Source organism: Phalacrocorax aristotelis, chromosome 7 (assembly GCF_949628215.1).
Source record: "Phalacrocorax aristotelis chromosome 7, bGulAri2.1, whole genome shotgun sequence".
NCBI lineage: Eukaryota > Metazoa > Chordata > Aves > Suliformes > Phalacrocoracidae > Phalacrocorax > Phalacrocorax aristotelis.
The window spans coordinates 35507510-35523774 of record NC_134282.1 but is presented as its reverse complement, the minus strand read 5'-3'; the positions used below and the strand labels follow the sequence as shown (position 1 = coordinate 35523774).

The 16265-nt window shown below is 40.2% G+C and overlaps 1 protein-coding gene across 7 annotated transcripts in view; it reads right to left on the bottom strand.

Moving 5' to 3' along the window:
- Positions 1-16265, bottom strand: part of DAPK2 (death associated protein kinase 2) — a 59108-nt gene that overhangs the window by 19724 nt on the left and 23119 nt on the right. For 4 of the 7 annotated variants that reach the window (XM_075100017.1, XM_075100016.1, XM_075100021.1 and 1 more), the window contains 2 exons: positions 7858-8079; positions 384-522 (listed from right to left, as the gene is read on the bottom strand). In XM_075100017.1, coding sequence (XP_074956118.1) covers positions 384-522; positions 7858-8079 — 361 coding nt within the window. Of the gene's footprint in view, positions 1-383; positions 523-627; positions 2053-7857; positions 8080-9888; positions 10007-16265 lie in introns of those variants that run through there. The other 3 variants (XM_075100019.1, XM_075100023.1, XM_075100020.1) reach the window with 3 other exon arrangements.

Here is a 16265-nt window from a genome sequence, read left to right as displayed (position 1 = left end):
CTAAACACAGCAGGGAATGGAAGCAGCGGACATTGTTTGTAGCTGGACCTGGTCCTCCTCTTCCAAAAATGCATTTCTTCTGTATATCACTCTAATTACTTTCTTTTTTAAAACAGCATGCTTCGGATGGTAACATGAACGCAAACAGCTGAAGGTTGAAGACTTCCATTTCTTTTTCTCAGTCAGTAAATACATAAGCCCATCCAAAAGTTACCACAGGCCTGATAAAGATCAGCTTCCCTGGAGCTCTCAGCCATGAAGTACATTTAAAATGGTCTTACCTATTACTTTAGGCATGTTATCAAATACAGACTTCTAATAAATTGTAGAAGGTACAGTCCCATCATTAAAAACAAACAGTAAGTCTAAATCAGCATCTTTACCTTTAAATCAAAGTGAGCAATTTTCTTAGAGTGAAGGTAATTCACACCATCCAAAATCTGCTTGATGAACCTGGTTGCTTCCTCTTCACTCAAAGACTCCTTTTGTGCCAGGAAGTCAAAAAGTTCTCCTCCAGAAACTCTGCAAAACACACCAGAAAATGTCCTGTTATCTACCGCATTGTAGGACATAAAACAAAATGTAAACACAAAAAACTAAAGTAGCAAAAAACCTCCATACTCTTACATACAAAAGGCCACACGTGCAGACAATCTAGAGTTTTGTGTTCTGGCCCCACAAGTGCCAAAAGTTCCTTCCAGCTTCAGCCCTCTCCCCGGCAAATTAAGGACTAGCTTTCCCTAATTCATTGATGCTGCAAGGTTTGATTAATTAAGGATTATAAAGGACCAAAAAAAGGTACATTGTTTGATGACTCTACAGACACATACATATTTCAATAGGTAGACTTTGGTGTTAGCCACTTCAACTGTGATTTTTCAAAGTTTTCATTTTGGATGAGACAGAGGAAACAGAACAAATTGTAATAGTCAACACTGTTAAAAAATTACTTCTCTTATCAGTTGCCATCAGAAACATGAAGCAATCAGATCTGCCAACAGAACAGCCATTATATTGCTCTAATGCTCTGACAACTGACAGGAAAGCATTTATTCTGTGCAAGAAAAAAGCAGACTGTAGCAGCTTGGAACATAACTAAATTTTTTTTCCACAAATCAAGGAAGTGCTATTAGTTATTATCAGTTTTCAAATCAAAATTGAACTACATTTCATGCATATTTAGTACATAAGACTTCCATTTTCATTTTTGTGCCTTGTATTGAAAGCTCCAGTGCTGTTTTTCTATACATTATGAAACAGGATATCTAGATATTGAATTGGGCATCATTTACAGTTGTTATTCAAAATTATGGTTACATTTATTGTTTCCAGTTCACACTGTCATTGATTTTATTGATTTATTCTCATTCAGATTTGCTGTTGGGGGCACCCACAAAGCACTTTGTTGGTCTCAGGCTCAGATGTAGCACCCATCTGTGCTCACCATTCAGAGTGCACATGCAAGATTTCAAAGATCCAACAGAGTAATTTTGGAAAACAGGCTTTTGGCCCTGTTGTCTAATGAAATACCTGTAAAAGAACTGGCAGGTTCAAGTACTTTGAGTTAACTAAGTGCTGTGAATCACAGACAAGTTAGATCACACTGTGCACTGCAGAGGTCTTTTGTGCAATCATTCCTCTGACCCCAGGCTCCTCTGCAACACTGGGTACATCGTAAGATCTTGTTAAAATGGTGATTTCCTACTCCGACTCTTTCAGAGTGAACTATTGTGAACAGCTACAAAAACTGCAAAGAGAAGTCAACTACAAACAAAAACATGTCAAAAGCCACAAAGACATTTCGCTTATTTCTTAGCTTCTACTGTTGCCGCGGGTGACAGCATACCTTGCTGTTTCAAAGGCAAAGATTTAGACAGGGCCTATTGACTTGAGCACTGATTAGTGGATATTTTTTTGCAGCGCTCACATAGTCAGAAACTTTCTAAGCAACATGAGGCAGAACTCTACACCTGGGCAGAAGTTACTTGATGCTTTAACTGCTACAACTAAATGGCTGGCAAACAAAAATAAACTTCTATGACCCAGGAATTTGCTGCAACTGCTGTCTCTGGCTGCTGCCTTCTTCCTATTAATCTCAGTTACTCAGCCTGTGAGACTCTTATTTGGCCTCTGATTTTCTTTTTAGGTGACACATGCCAACGGTCTCAGCACTACCATCAACCTTGCTGGGCAGGTTTTGTTTTAGCCTGCTCATTTCAGGAGCCAGGGAACACTGTCTCCTTTCCTTGTTTTAGTAGGTTTAGGGACCTGGGTTCATTACTTGAAAAATTATTACAGCTGACTGTGACAAGCCAGTAGGGAAGCCTGTAAGTAAAACCTGGTAATCCCTTGGTGAAATCGGTGTACAGAGAGCAAGCAAATCCCATTTCCTTAACGACTTCTATTCAAACTGCACTTCAGCAATCACCTCTGGCAGGCACTATGGCCAGGTCATCAGGAAGCCAGCTGTATCAGGGTATTTGTACTTTTCTGGAATTTGACCGTGTAGGCACACTACTCTCTTTTCCTCTTTTACCCTGTAAAATCTCTTTGGTGATTGTTCCTTAAGGTGGACTTTTTAATCAGGACTAAGACAAAAAGAGTTCTCACTCAGGCTAGACCAACAGGCCATGTAGCCCAGCCTCAGGTTCTCCAATACCAGCAGAAGAAGAAACCACTTAAGGAGAGCACACAAGCTGAGCCACTTCGTGAAAGCTGTTCCCCTCACCTTCCACTGAATACAGAGGACTAAGTATGTTAGAGGATACCTTCCTGCCTGGAGGAGGCTAGCAACTTTCTCTTGAGGAATCTCCTCTGCTACACAAAGAAATGTCAGAAAATTGTTTAGTTGTCCAGACTGGGGGTACTTAATCCCCTTTCTCTCTTGCTGCCCCCAAGAGCGGTCACTTAAAGTAGTTGTGTAATCTGCACAGGGCACACCAGGGATTTCGACTCAACGGCAACCTCAGCAACATCCTGGGCAATCAGCTACACCTGAAACATTACTGAACAAAGTCTATGGCCTGCAGGAACGAGGGTCACAGGAGATTTACTTGCAAACTCCTTGCTCTATTTGCCCTCTTCTCTCTAGTTCACACTAACCTTGAATCAGGCTAGACGGGGCAAATTCCAAGGTACAGAATACAACATAAAAATAAAAAAGGAAACTAAAAAAAGATTCAGGGACTCTGAAGTCCATCTGTTACTTTATCAGTAAAAGACTCCCTCTTACAACAACTGCACGAGCATTTCATTTTCTGAAGGTCAAAGATTGGCATACATTACAAATAGTACATTAATCTCCAGTCTCTTGTGGTATAGCCTAAGACATTAACCTAAGCTGCAGAGATCTTAAAAGAGTAATCTAAAGGAAAAATCAGTAGAAGAGATGTGATGATTTCTCATTAATAAAGACTCAGGATATAAAATCAGGTTTGAGTAAACGGTACACAGTGGTGAGCCATTTAGTGCAGGATCATTCTTATCCAAGTTATGTACCTGAACTCAGAGAAACCCTCAGGCAGAAGAGACTTAGCAATCCCAAAAGTCTGTCATTATGGAATCCCACAAAAAAAGCAGTTCAGCACTAACTCCTTTGCAGTAGAACACTCATAACTGCACTACAAGTTACATTTGAAAAGCCAGGGAGGTGTGTTTTCTATATCAGCACCACCTGTAAAAGAGCAAATGCTCCTTTCCCAAAGGACCCTAGGTTACAGAAAAATTCATTCCTCTGGCTCCATCTCTTTCCCTTTTACCATGTCACCTTACTCCCACAGCAAACAAAGAAGCAAACAAACGATAACTTCACTCTTCCTTCAAAGCCCAGTAAGAGACAAACAACAATGCTGCCTTACTTCTTGGAAACAGCTGTTTATTTTGTGTACACAACCTTGACAATTATCAGTAGAGGAGACTGGCATATCAAACCTGCCTTTAGGCTGCAGCCTCAAAGCAGGGCCCAAGAGACAGAGAACAGCAAGGTCACAAAAGCTGTGAAGAGCATATCCCTAAACAATGTGCACAAGGAAGGGCAAACTGTGTACGTGCCAAACTGCACATAACAGCAATGGACTTGGCAATGCTCTTCCTGCTCTTGAACAGAAGAAACAGCACCTGTAGAATCAACCCCTGTGTAAAGAGGAGATAGTGTTGCCTGCTCCAGCTCAGTGAGTTTGGGAGAGGGTCAACATTTTAGCCAAAGTCTCTTTTAAACACGAGGGTAGCTGCTTCAATTAATCAAGAATACTGGGGATGTTTTTTCGAAGTCCACTGTAGCTTAATGTAAGATTAGCTGGCCAGGTGCTGGAACGCTTATTTTCATGAACTGCAGGGAGTATGAGACTCTGATATCAGAATGTCAGGAGGAGAGATCATCTGCTTCCAGCGAGAATTTAATTATCTTTATTAGCAATTATCATTATTCTCAATTTGTACACAGCAGCTGAATGCAGTGGCCTTAATCAGGTCAAAACTCTGTTGCACGCAGCCTCTTAAAAGTGCAGTAAGCTACAGCCTGACAATAGGACACACAAAATGTGTCAGGCCATGTGAGGACAGGAAAAAGCAGACAGTATGAAATGGGAGATTGTTTTAGCACAAAGTAGCTGCCAGTCAGAAAAAGAAGCTCCTTTCCTGTCTTACAGTGCATGGCTATGGAGACCAACATTTGGCCATACACATATATACTTAAAAACTAACAGATGCTATCACCACTCATATGCCACTGTCAACAGTCACAATAACCTCCAGGAATGCTCCCTGGCCTAAATGCTGGCTCCAGTGAAAAGCCAGTGGTTATTTCATCTCACTCAGGAATCAAAGCTTCATTGCCTGGATTCCATACACAAGGTCAGGGCAGGTGCCCTAGGGAACATACGGTCTACATAACTTCAGCCACAGTGTCTCTGTATTTCCTGATTCATACGTACAGAAAAATTGCATCATTTACTCATCACCCAAAAACTGTATTAAGTAGAAGACCCCAGGCTGTCTCCTTGCTTACAGCTTTACCTTAGTACCATATAAAGGATAAAGGATATGTCATCTTCTGCACAACTCCTGTAAGACTCCAAGCTTTGTAAGCTAGATGATGTTGATCCCACAAAACAGCAGAACACAGCCCAAAAAAGCTTAAATTGATGTCTGTCTCCCTTCACTACACAACAAATTTAATCCACTTAGGCCAAGACCATAAATGGACCTTTGACGGTTAGAATGTATTAGAAGAGCTATTTCCATTCCTAGCTCTGATGAGTACAAGCACACAATTCTACTCTCTGCTTTGTGTGGCAGTGTTCAGGTTCCCCCTAGTTCTCAGTGGAGATTAGGAAGGCTGAGTCACACAAATACACATAGATATGAATTTGCACTAAGAGAATCTATCAACTCCTTAAGGTAGACCAAAAGCACACACTATGAACTGTACAGGAGATGCTTTGGAATTAGGGCTGTATGATCATCTGTGCAGTCATCTGCTTCTATTACAGTCCTGATCCTCAGCCATGAAACATCTGGAATGGCAACAAGTGCCAAGTTTCATCCAAATTCATTATCCCGGTATAAGTTTAGGTATAAACAGACCCAATCACTTGGTGCCTCCCCTTTTTCATCTCTTAAAAAAGTGATATAATTTTATCATGGCAATTTTTTTACTAAGTAATTGACATTAGGCAACTACAAAGTTTTCTTGAAATGACCCTCAAACACATTGGCAGTAACACACTTAAATTTGGGGACATCCAAGTGTTCTACAGCACTCAGCTGCAGGTGTGACGCAGAAGAGCAAGTGATCTTTCTGTGACCTCCCAGCCCCTAAGGGTCAAACCTCATATGCATCAGAATGGCTGGCAAATAGTACTGAGAACAGAAAGTCAAACAGCAGGAGGCAACTTAGTTCCCCTCCTGACTTCACAGTGAAGAATTTGCATCCCTGGCACGAGCAGAAGGTGAAATTACTCACATGACCTACCTAGAGTGATGACTATTTCCTGTAGCATCTACCACTTCAATATATTCAGTCTGATAGATCAGTTAGTTACTCTAATAACTTTCCCTTGGTATTGCACACTAGTAATCCTGAAAACTACTGCAACTGGTTTATGTGTCCTGCTCTAGCTCTGCTGAAGAAACTCTTTGTTCTTTTTGGCTATCCCTAGTCCCTTCTCACAAGACCTCTACTTTAGGGATTCCAATATAAGCTGAAGTCACATAAACAGGAATAACTCCTCCAATGTCATTTTGACTTATATTGATTGCAAGGCCAGGAGGCAAAAATGCTATTTACACAAGAGCAATGTTCTCCTGGCTAGGATGGAAAGAGATATTTCTTCTTTATAAAATCATCTTCCTATTTTTCTTTATTGTTAGGGTCCTTCTACATCACATACCATTTTACGGAAGTGAAGAGATTCCATTACGCATATATTAGTGTCAGCATTGAAGTGACTGTGTAAACTTCAGCCTCCACATGCATTTCAGATTAACATCACATAACCAACCCCCACATGCAATCCCCAAAATGTAACGACTTTGTAACACTGTTAAAATGGTATGACAGCTTTCCAAAGCATGGTCAGGCATGTCTGTCCAAATGGCAGACTGGAAGATCTCAAGCCAGGCAGCAGAAACAGGCAGAAAACGTTCAAAACAAGTTGTGTTATAAGCCTGTGGTCTGCATCTGTCTCAAATGTTCTACCTCAATTCCATCAAACATACAGGAAGGACAACGGGGTGTAAGAAATAGCTGACATCTTTGGTATTGCTAGGCTGATGAAGCAAACAGCCAAACAGAATTCACACAGGTAATTTAATGGCTATTGCAGACACTAGCAATTTTGATACTGCTTCAAATTCTAATGAACTGGCGTTTCTCTACATAGTAACACCTATTACATAGGTTAGTTAACACAGCTATGCGTTACTCTACATAGTAACACCACATTTTTTCACTTCCTTTCAGTCAGTAGGATTAAATACAGACAAATGCATCAAAGTTGACTCCCTGAAATGCAAACTCATGTTCCAACCAAGCACAGGCTCCTTAGCTAAGGCTTTAAGATGATTCCTGACCACTCCTCCAGCTTCCCTGAGCTGTGCATTCATTCTTTCAGGCAGGGACACACACAGGTTCTGCAGAATAAGCCTTTGTCCCCTCAGACTAGACAAAGAAGCTGCTGGTAGCTGGTTTTAAATCACTTCTTAAAGAGCACAAGCCAGTTTGCATTACGTAGCCAAGTATGTCCGATAGGCATCCTAAACCAGTCACTTGGCTATCCAATGGGTCACAATGCAGGGGTGAGGCTACAGCAGTCCACTGATCCCCTGTTTGGGGAGTGTTCACTTGTCAGCAGGACCTGAATGGCAGGGGGTTTCCCCTATCACATGGGGGAACAAGGGAACAGTGGACAGCTCTCCTTCACTCTCACCCTGTGGCTATTCATCCTCAATAGTCAAAGTCTAGGGTTTAAAAATCCTCTTCCCTTGCCCTCTCCCCTCTTTTCCCCTAACCTCCTCTAAGTGAGGAAAATATGGGATTAGTAAAAATGACTGCAAATTTTGCAAAGGACTTGATGGCTTCACATGCATTGGAAAAGATTAAAACAGAAAGAAAAATGAGCATTCAGTGGCCATTTGTGCTTTCTCAGGGTTCACTTCAGGGAAGCACTAGGCAGACATGAGGTAATCCCTCTGTTAGTAAACTGTTTTCAAGCTGTCAACACTCCCTGGCTCCGTAACGATGGCCTCAGCTGAGGTTAAGGTACACCTGTATCCCCAGGGCACATGAATGAACCGGGGGGCCAGTCTGTTCCTATTTACCTCATCCTATACTGGAGGATAGAAAGTCCCCTTACTCACAGCTCAAGGATGAGGACCACATCCGTCTTGTTCTCATAGACATCATGCAACTTGATGATGTTGGCATGCAGAATCTGCTGCAGAATAGTAACCTCCCGTTCAATTTCCTCACGTCTCACTCCACGACGGCTAGCCCGACTCTGACGTTTTTTAATGAACTTAGCAGCATAGTCCATACCGGTGCTTTTTTCTCGACATTTCTTCACTATAGCAAACTGGCCACTGCAAGGACAAGAAGATAACAAAAATTCTCTTAAACTTTTCACATAATCACAGCTTCCCAAATAAACCATTCATATACAAAGCTTGATCCCCCAACCCCTGAGCAACACTGCTAACTATACAAGCTTGTTCTGGTACAATAGTGAGGACTGTCAGAATCCTGCAGTTAAAGTCACTAAAGCATAACAAGGTAGCCTCCTGCTGTGTCTGAAATTTAGCAAAACCAAGCCATGTCTGATAAGAAGGGAGGACAGATGTTACAATCTCTACAACCCAGTTCATGTTTAAACATGTAAGATCTTCCTCAAAAGGTTCAAATTACCACTCCTTCACTGGATAATCCTTAAGGCATTCAAGTCTGCAACATACCACTGGATGTTCTGAAAGGATACACATGCATTAAAGTATTTCTCTTAAGAATAACCTCTCAGAAAGGAACTCAAAGGATTGATAACCCTTTGGAAATGCAGAACTGGCCTCCAGGAACCAATTTTCAAATAAGACAAAAATTTCATATTTCTGCACTTCACTTGATAACACTTGATAATTTAGCTGTAAATGTAACTAAAGTAGAGGTTTCTCACTGCACTTTGAGGGCAAAGAATTTCCCACTGTACTAAATAGTAAGGTGGCTGCATTCAAGTTGAAAATGCATGTAGCTGCCATTTACCAAAAAAATTTTCCTCACTGTGGCTCCTAAAGTAAGATATGCCAGTCCAACGGTAAAATTTCCCCCTTATCCTTAAGGATGACTTGGCAGATTTAATTAAACACCTGCAGATTTTAACATTTGATTTAAATTTGTTATACTCAAATTAAGCAAAAAGTAGCGGGCATATAGATTTAAATATATATTAACTCCTTAGGTTGATGAATGAAGATATCTAAATACTTGTTAGTCTGAACTTATGTGAAACCTGTATGGCTTGAGGTTTCATCAGAAACTCTAAATTTCAACTAGTCTTTACTAAAATGAAGTTAGGATACAGATTTGTCACAGGATTCATACAAAATTGCCTTGTTTAGACACAAACACTCTCCAGTTCTCAAGTTTTCCTTAGATCTTAAGAAACTGAAACTCAAACTGACAGGTTCAAAAAAAGAAAACCTAGGTTATAGCACAAAAAGCATCAACATTAATTCTTTCAAACAAAACTGATGCATACTCACTGCTCTCCCAGCATGAGCACCTCCAGCTCAAGTAAGAACATTTGGTCTTGACATAAACTTAAGTCAATCCAAACATAAATGAGGTCTGTCCATCCCATTCAGGATGAGTTTTCATTCACTTACTGCTCTCTCTCATTGCTCAATAGGAAGCCCAGTATTTTCACTGATTCAGTGAATTCAATAACATTCATACTAAGTATTAAAATAAACTACACTAATTTTAAAACAAATATGTATGTTCTGATGAACCTTCCTGTAGCTAATAGTACTACAGGATTTTTTACTTTGCCTTTTCATAACTAACTACTAGCACAGACCTGGACATAATGATGTGTAGAGTACATAATAAAATGGGATGCTGAATTTGAGCTGGTGGAAAACAAGGAGCTAGTGGGGAAGTGTGGTAGTGGCAAGAAAAACTGTCAAGCAAAATTATACCAGCAGCAGCATTCAGAGATCATGTTTGATAAGTCCGATAGCAGGGTGCTGCTGACATCTTGGAGCAATATCTCTGCAATAAAAGGTACAAGAGTATGAAGGGAAAGAAAAGTTGACTACTTTTGTTTGGACACTAGCTAAAGGATCTCATAGCACACCTGAGTACATCTGTGATTTCAAGTAACAAGAACTGTTTCTTACCACCCTAAACGTCCTCTGCCAGAAGATCTAAGCTGAGGGTTACTTCTTGTTATTTATTCTTCCATTGCTAGATTTCAGGACAGATTTATCAAACTCCCTTTTGGCAGAGGGAAAGAAAAAAAATTAAAAAAAAAAAAAAAGACCACAGAATCTGCATTGCAAACAGGCCATGTACGTACTGTTACAAACACTACCATAGTGGTGAAGCACACCAGATAGCTGGAGAATTGAGCCTATGGATAAGGTCATGCGCTTCAGTCTGCTTTGTTTAAGTGTACAACACGTCTTGTGATAACAGTGAGATGAAAAACTAGTAAGCTGTAAAGGTAGAATAGGACTTCAGTTAAACAAATTTTGACTAAAACTACTGCTTCATGTAAGCTGCTGGGTTTTTTGGCAACTTGATACCAGAAGGGGGAGGGGGTGTAAGCAATATCTGCAGAATCTCAGTGATTTGGAGGCAAGAAGCCCCAGCTCAAATCTGTGCTCTACCCTTTTCATAATAACTGGAATGAAAAACATGGAAACTTTAAGCTACCATATGTGTACCCCACATACTACCAAGCATTCCTTAGTCAGAAAAGGCTCAGGTTTTATCAACGAATATTTGATGGAATCATATTTTTGCAAAAAAAACATCAAAAATATTTCACTGCATTTCCATCATGGAACAGAAATAAATTTTAAAGTTCTGGTAACATATATGCCAGGAAGCCACAGTAAACTAATAAGTAAGAAACCTCTAAGAACAGTGCAAATAGTTACCCTTGCCTGGCATGTGTAAAGCCTAACAGGTATGTAAGATCCTACCACCAAAAGAACTATCTTACGGAAGCCCTTGTCTCCTCAGATTCACAAATCTCTGCTGATGTCCAATCACCTTACAAACAGAAAAAAAACCAAGACAGTAAGCTCCTTTTTATAGCAAAGAACAGCCTTGTTCTCCCCTGCCACAATGCACGGTATGGCCAATACCTCAGTCTGCAAGAATTGGCAGGTCTCCAGTCCCCAAATAAATGTTTAGTATCAGATACTTCCTTACTCAGGGCATTATATCCAGACTTGCAAGGAAAAGACTCATCTTACAGATAACCTTAACGTTTAGCTACTATGACTTTATCAGCCAGGATCTCTTTATAAGACGAACTCATTAAGTGCAGCTCCCCGTGACCACGCTGCAGAAGCACTGAGCTGTTACTGATTTCAGTGTTGTTATATCCTTCACTGGCTTGGTAAATGAGAGATGCAAACACAGTTGTGTAATGATTTTTGCTGGGATAGAGTTAATTTTCTTCACTGCAGCTGGCATAGTGCTGTGCTTTGATCTTAGCATGAAAAAAAAAGATGTTGAGATAACACACAGATGTTTGGGCTGTTGCTGAGTAGCGCTTGTACTAGTCAAGGACTTCTCCAGCTTCCCATGCTCTGCCGGGTGCACAAGAAGCCGGGAGGGGAGGGGGCACAGCTAAGAGAGCTGATTCAAACTGACCAAAGGGATATTCCATATCGTGTAACATCATGCCCAGTATGTTAACTGGGAGGAGCTGGTTGGGGGAGGGAGGCAGCAACCGCGGTTCAGGATGGGCAGCGTCAGTGGCCGGGTGGTGAGCGGTTGTATCGTTCGTGTTTCTGTGGTTTTTTTTTTTTTTTCTTCCTTTCCTTCCTTTTCCATTTTATTATATTATCATTATTGTCATTATTATCATAATCATTATCATTATTAGAATTATTATTTTATTGTCATTATTAAACTGTGCCTATCTCAACCCACAAGTTCTTTTGCTCTTCCAATTCTCTTCCCCATCCCACAGGGTGGGGGGAGTGAGCGAGCGGCTGCGTGGTGTTTAGTTACCAACTGAGGCTGAACCGTGACAAGTTGGAACTTAAATTATGCAGCATACACAGCAATTATATTCAGAACCTTACAACTATATAATGTACTTGGTGCTCATTAACACAGAAATCTATCTGGTTGTAGTCTGTCTTAGATCTACAAAGGCAAAGAAATTAAAAATTAAGGCTGTCACTTGATGCTCAATTGCTCTCAAGAGCTAGCACTCCACGGCAGAGGCAGCCTCTCATTTCAAAGGGTTCAAAAAATGCCAAACAGCCTGAAGTGCTTCTTTTTGTTTTTCATTTTCAGATGCATCCCAAACACTTCTTAGGAAACAGGTTGGAATGGATGGGGTGAGTGTACCCTAAAGGATTAATCAGTCACAAGTGGAATCAAGGCTACAGCCATTTGTCAAATCCATTAATTCATTCATATTTCTGCCTCCTGATTTTATCATTAAGTGCAAACCCTAAAGAACTTAAGAGAATGAAATTCCTGCTACAAAATTCCCAAACTTGCCTTAAACATTCTGCTAGAAGAGTTCATTCTGTAGTGCTGAGAGCTGTTTGTGTACAACATCATGGGTTTCATCGGGTTTTTTGTTCATTTTTTTGCAAGACATACATCTTGTTTGGTCCAGACTTTCTAAAGAGACATGGTACTAATGTTGCTGTGGTTGCTTCCTTGAATTCCCTCTGAGGACATAAATTTTGCCAGCAAAGTTCAGGAGGAAAATGTTATTTTATGAGTGCTGATTACAGGAAAGAACACAGTTACTTTTGCTTTTAAAAAGCCCAACGATACTGTGAATTTTGTACATTTTTGTTTACTTAAAAGTTTACAAAAAATAATAATGATGCAGCAGAGGAATTCCTGTCTTCTCCTTTTACATACTAATAGTCTGGGACAATTGTTAATCACAATTCCCATTCCCTTGTAATCTACTATTTCCCCCCTGTATGTCTACCCATGATCACACACTCTCCCTGCTCCTGTCCCAGTCTTTATGCCATTTCTTTTATCCCTTAAAAACAGCCTTTTGCAGGCAGTCTTTAGTGAGACAGTTTGTGACTGACTAGAAGAAGTTGCAAGCCACAGGGAGAAATACAAATGCACAATTTCTTAGCAAGGACATTGTCATGGTTCAGCCTCAGTTGGTAACTAAACACCACGCAGCCGCTCGCTCACTCCCCCCACCCTGTGGGATGGGGAAGAGAATCGGAAGAGCAAAAGAACTTGTGGGTTGAGATAGGCACAGTTTAATAATGACAATAAAATAATAATTCTAATAATGATAATGATTATGATAATAACGACAATAATGATAATATAATAAAATGGAAAAGGAAGGAAAGGAAGGAAAAAAAAGAAAAAAAAAAACACAGAAACACGAACAATACAACCGCTCACCACCCGGCCACTGACACTGCCCATCCTAAGCCGTGGTTGCTGCCTCCCTCCCCCAACCAGCTCCTCCCAGTTAACATACTGGGCATGATGTTACATGATATGGAATATCCCTTTGGTCAGTTTGAATCAGCTCTCTTAGCTGTGCCCCCTCCCCTCCCGGCTTCTTGTGCACCCGGCAGAGCATGGGAAGCTGGAGAAGTCCTTGACGAGTACAAGCGCTACCCAGCAACAACTAAAACATCTGTGTGTTATCTCAACATTGTTTTCATACTAAGTCCACAGCATAGCACTGGGCCAGCTGCAGTGAAGAAAATTAACTCTATCCCAGCTAAAACCATGACAGACATTTAAGACCATTACAATGTAATTATCCACAATACTGTCAATAACCCACGTTCATCTGTTTCCCTACTCACTGCAGAGCACATCTGCTTTGCCCATGCTTGTTCCTGAATTCCCATGGTCTTTATTAAAGGATCACAGGGTAATGCTAAGGTATTTTCTGTCCACCTTAAAGACTGCTCTAATAAAGCAGCAGCTGGTGCATCTCTCCACACAATGCTTTGCCAGGCACTGACACACTGAAGCACACTAAGAAAAGATCTAAAGGCTGGAGAAGGGACTGGCAGGGAGGAAAGTCTTCAAACAGGTGTTAAAGGGGTAGCATATTGCTCTACTTTTCTACTAAACAGAATGAATAGTTCATGTGGGGGCCCATACAGCTATTAAAAAAAGCTGACATCTCACTGGTATTTTATAATCACACACTTTGGATTTCTTGTTAACTACTGAGCTTGTGAAGTCAAGGACAGCATTTCTGTGCCTCCTAAAGCATCTGTCTTCAGAACATAAGAACCAAGCAGCATCAGCTTCCAAAATCTTTTGATCTAGGCTAGGAAAAAAGTAGAAGAAAGGAAAGTATGTCTCTCTGACAACTGAGCTGACAGCACTGAGAAGTTAAGCCATTTACTTAATTTCATATGGGGAGTCTGTGGCTGATCTTAGACTTGAAACTAAACTTCACAGCTCAGACATCCAAATTTCAGCCAAATGAGTTGACCAAAATTCATATTTTTAGTATATTGCTGAAATTAAGATGACATGGAATATAAACAGTAGTATTTACAATACACACAAGATAAAGCGCCTCTGAGTTTTGGGGTTTTTTTGTTTGGTTGTTTGGGGTTTTTGTGTGTGTGGTTTTTTTGTGGTTTTGTTGTTGTTGTTGTTGTGGGTTTTTTTTGTTTTTGTTTTTTTTTGTTTTGTTTTGTTGTTTTTTTTTTTACACGAAATGAAGTTTGTTCCCATTCAGAAATATTTTGGACAGCTGTACAACAGCTTTGTCACAGATTCAACATACACTGTCCTCAATTGTGGTAACAGCTCAAGAGTAAAAACAATAGCAGCTGCAACCTATCATTATAATTAGCTATAATATCAAATCTGTCCATCATTAATAAGGGAATTTATCCTAGCAATTAAGATAACCTATTATTCACATTGCTACTATCATCTACGAGATTTATCACTGAATAAGAACATAGAGACAATATTACTGGATGGTTTTGGAGTCTATTTTCAGAAGCATGCTTTAGAGGAGCACAAGTTCAGCTTATTTAATTGCTGCGCAGGTCAGTAGAAGATGCAGAAAAGATGAGGGGAAGCAAGAAACTGGACAATCCAGATCAACAGGATAACTTCTTGCTCTTTTTTTCACAGTTTATTTTTAATACTGGTACTGGAGGGTGATGCTCTGAGGCAGAATTTGACTTGAGAGAATGACAGAAGTGCAGCCTGCCAGTTTTGAATGCCTCAACGTCTAACAGTGGTATTACTATGGAGCATTAGAATAAAGAGAGCCTTTAAGCAACTGTTTGTATAGGTATGGGGTTATATAAATCTTTCTCTGATATTCCAGAAACACCACATTGCTGAATAGCTGTCATAAGATGCTGAAAATATGTAAACAAAACACTGAGATGACAGTACAGATTACCTGACTCTAGTCGTGCTCTCTGAGGCCAGAGTGGGGAGAAGTCAGGAAGCTGATTCTGTCATTTGAGAAGGACAAACCATTTCTTCCCCAAATACCAAACATATGTTCCCTTTCTGCATGTGCAATCTATTTCTTTCTGTCCTGTCCATATTTAGCTTAATTTCATTCATTAAAGAATTCTAAAAAAGAGGATTTTATTATTACTAGGCAGTTGTTAAAACTTGAAATTCCCATAAAATAGATGACACATTAGAACATGTTGACAGATACACTTTACCCTGAAATATGTTTTCAAAGAGTTCTTTGAAAAGTAAGTGAACCTAGCAAAGGACAGTGCTCTAGCATTCTGCCAGTCAAGAGGTGCCACTCAAGTCCCTAGATGACCCAGGACAATTTACTTTGGAACATATTTGCAAGAGATTTTAGGCAGCAACCTCCCACTGACTTTAACAGTAATTAGGTTCTTACACACCTGATGAAAAATAACACCTTAGTCTTTCTGTACTTAATTTCCCAAAGTCGGAAAAATGAGATAAAACTATAAGGGGTAAACACACAACTGCACCTACAAATTAATTTCATGTCTCTAGACATCATTAGAATTGCAACTACAATCGTTCATGTTTGTATTCAGTAGGTGCTCCTGCACAAGAATACATGACCAGAAAGGAAACTAAAATAAAATCTAAGGGCATCTCAGCCTTTTAACTGCCTAGATTCACATGCAGACTACCACAAATGCAAGATAGTTTAACCCTTCTTTTCATGGAGCACCTGCAAACTCAGTTGAGGATCTGAGCATTTAGTTGGCATTCCTTTTGTTTCCAATTTGGGAGGTGTTTGCTTGAGGCTGGAATTTGCAATGAGAAGCCGCTCAGGCTCAGCAATGCCAGCAGTATATGGCCAGGCTGTTGGAAAGGTGCAATCACGGCCTATTGCACAGAGCAAAACACAGAAGTACTTCTTCCATCAGTTTTTTTTACTTCAATGGTGCCATAAATATCTATTATTCTTTTTTCATGTTGTTTTTTACCTACAGCAGATGTAGGGAGGTGAAAATTCCAAAAAGGAGAAAGTTTCTTCTTTTCATTAGAGAAGAACAGGAAACAGCAATCTAAAGTTCACCAAGCTACAGCA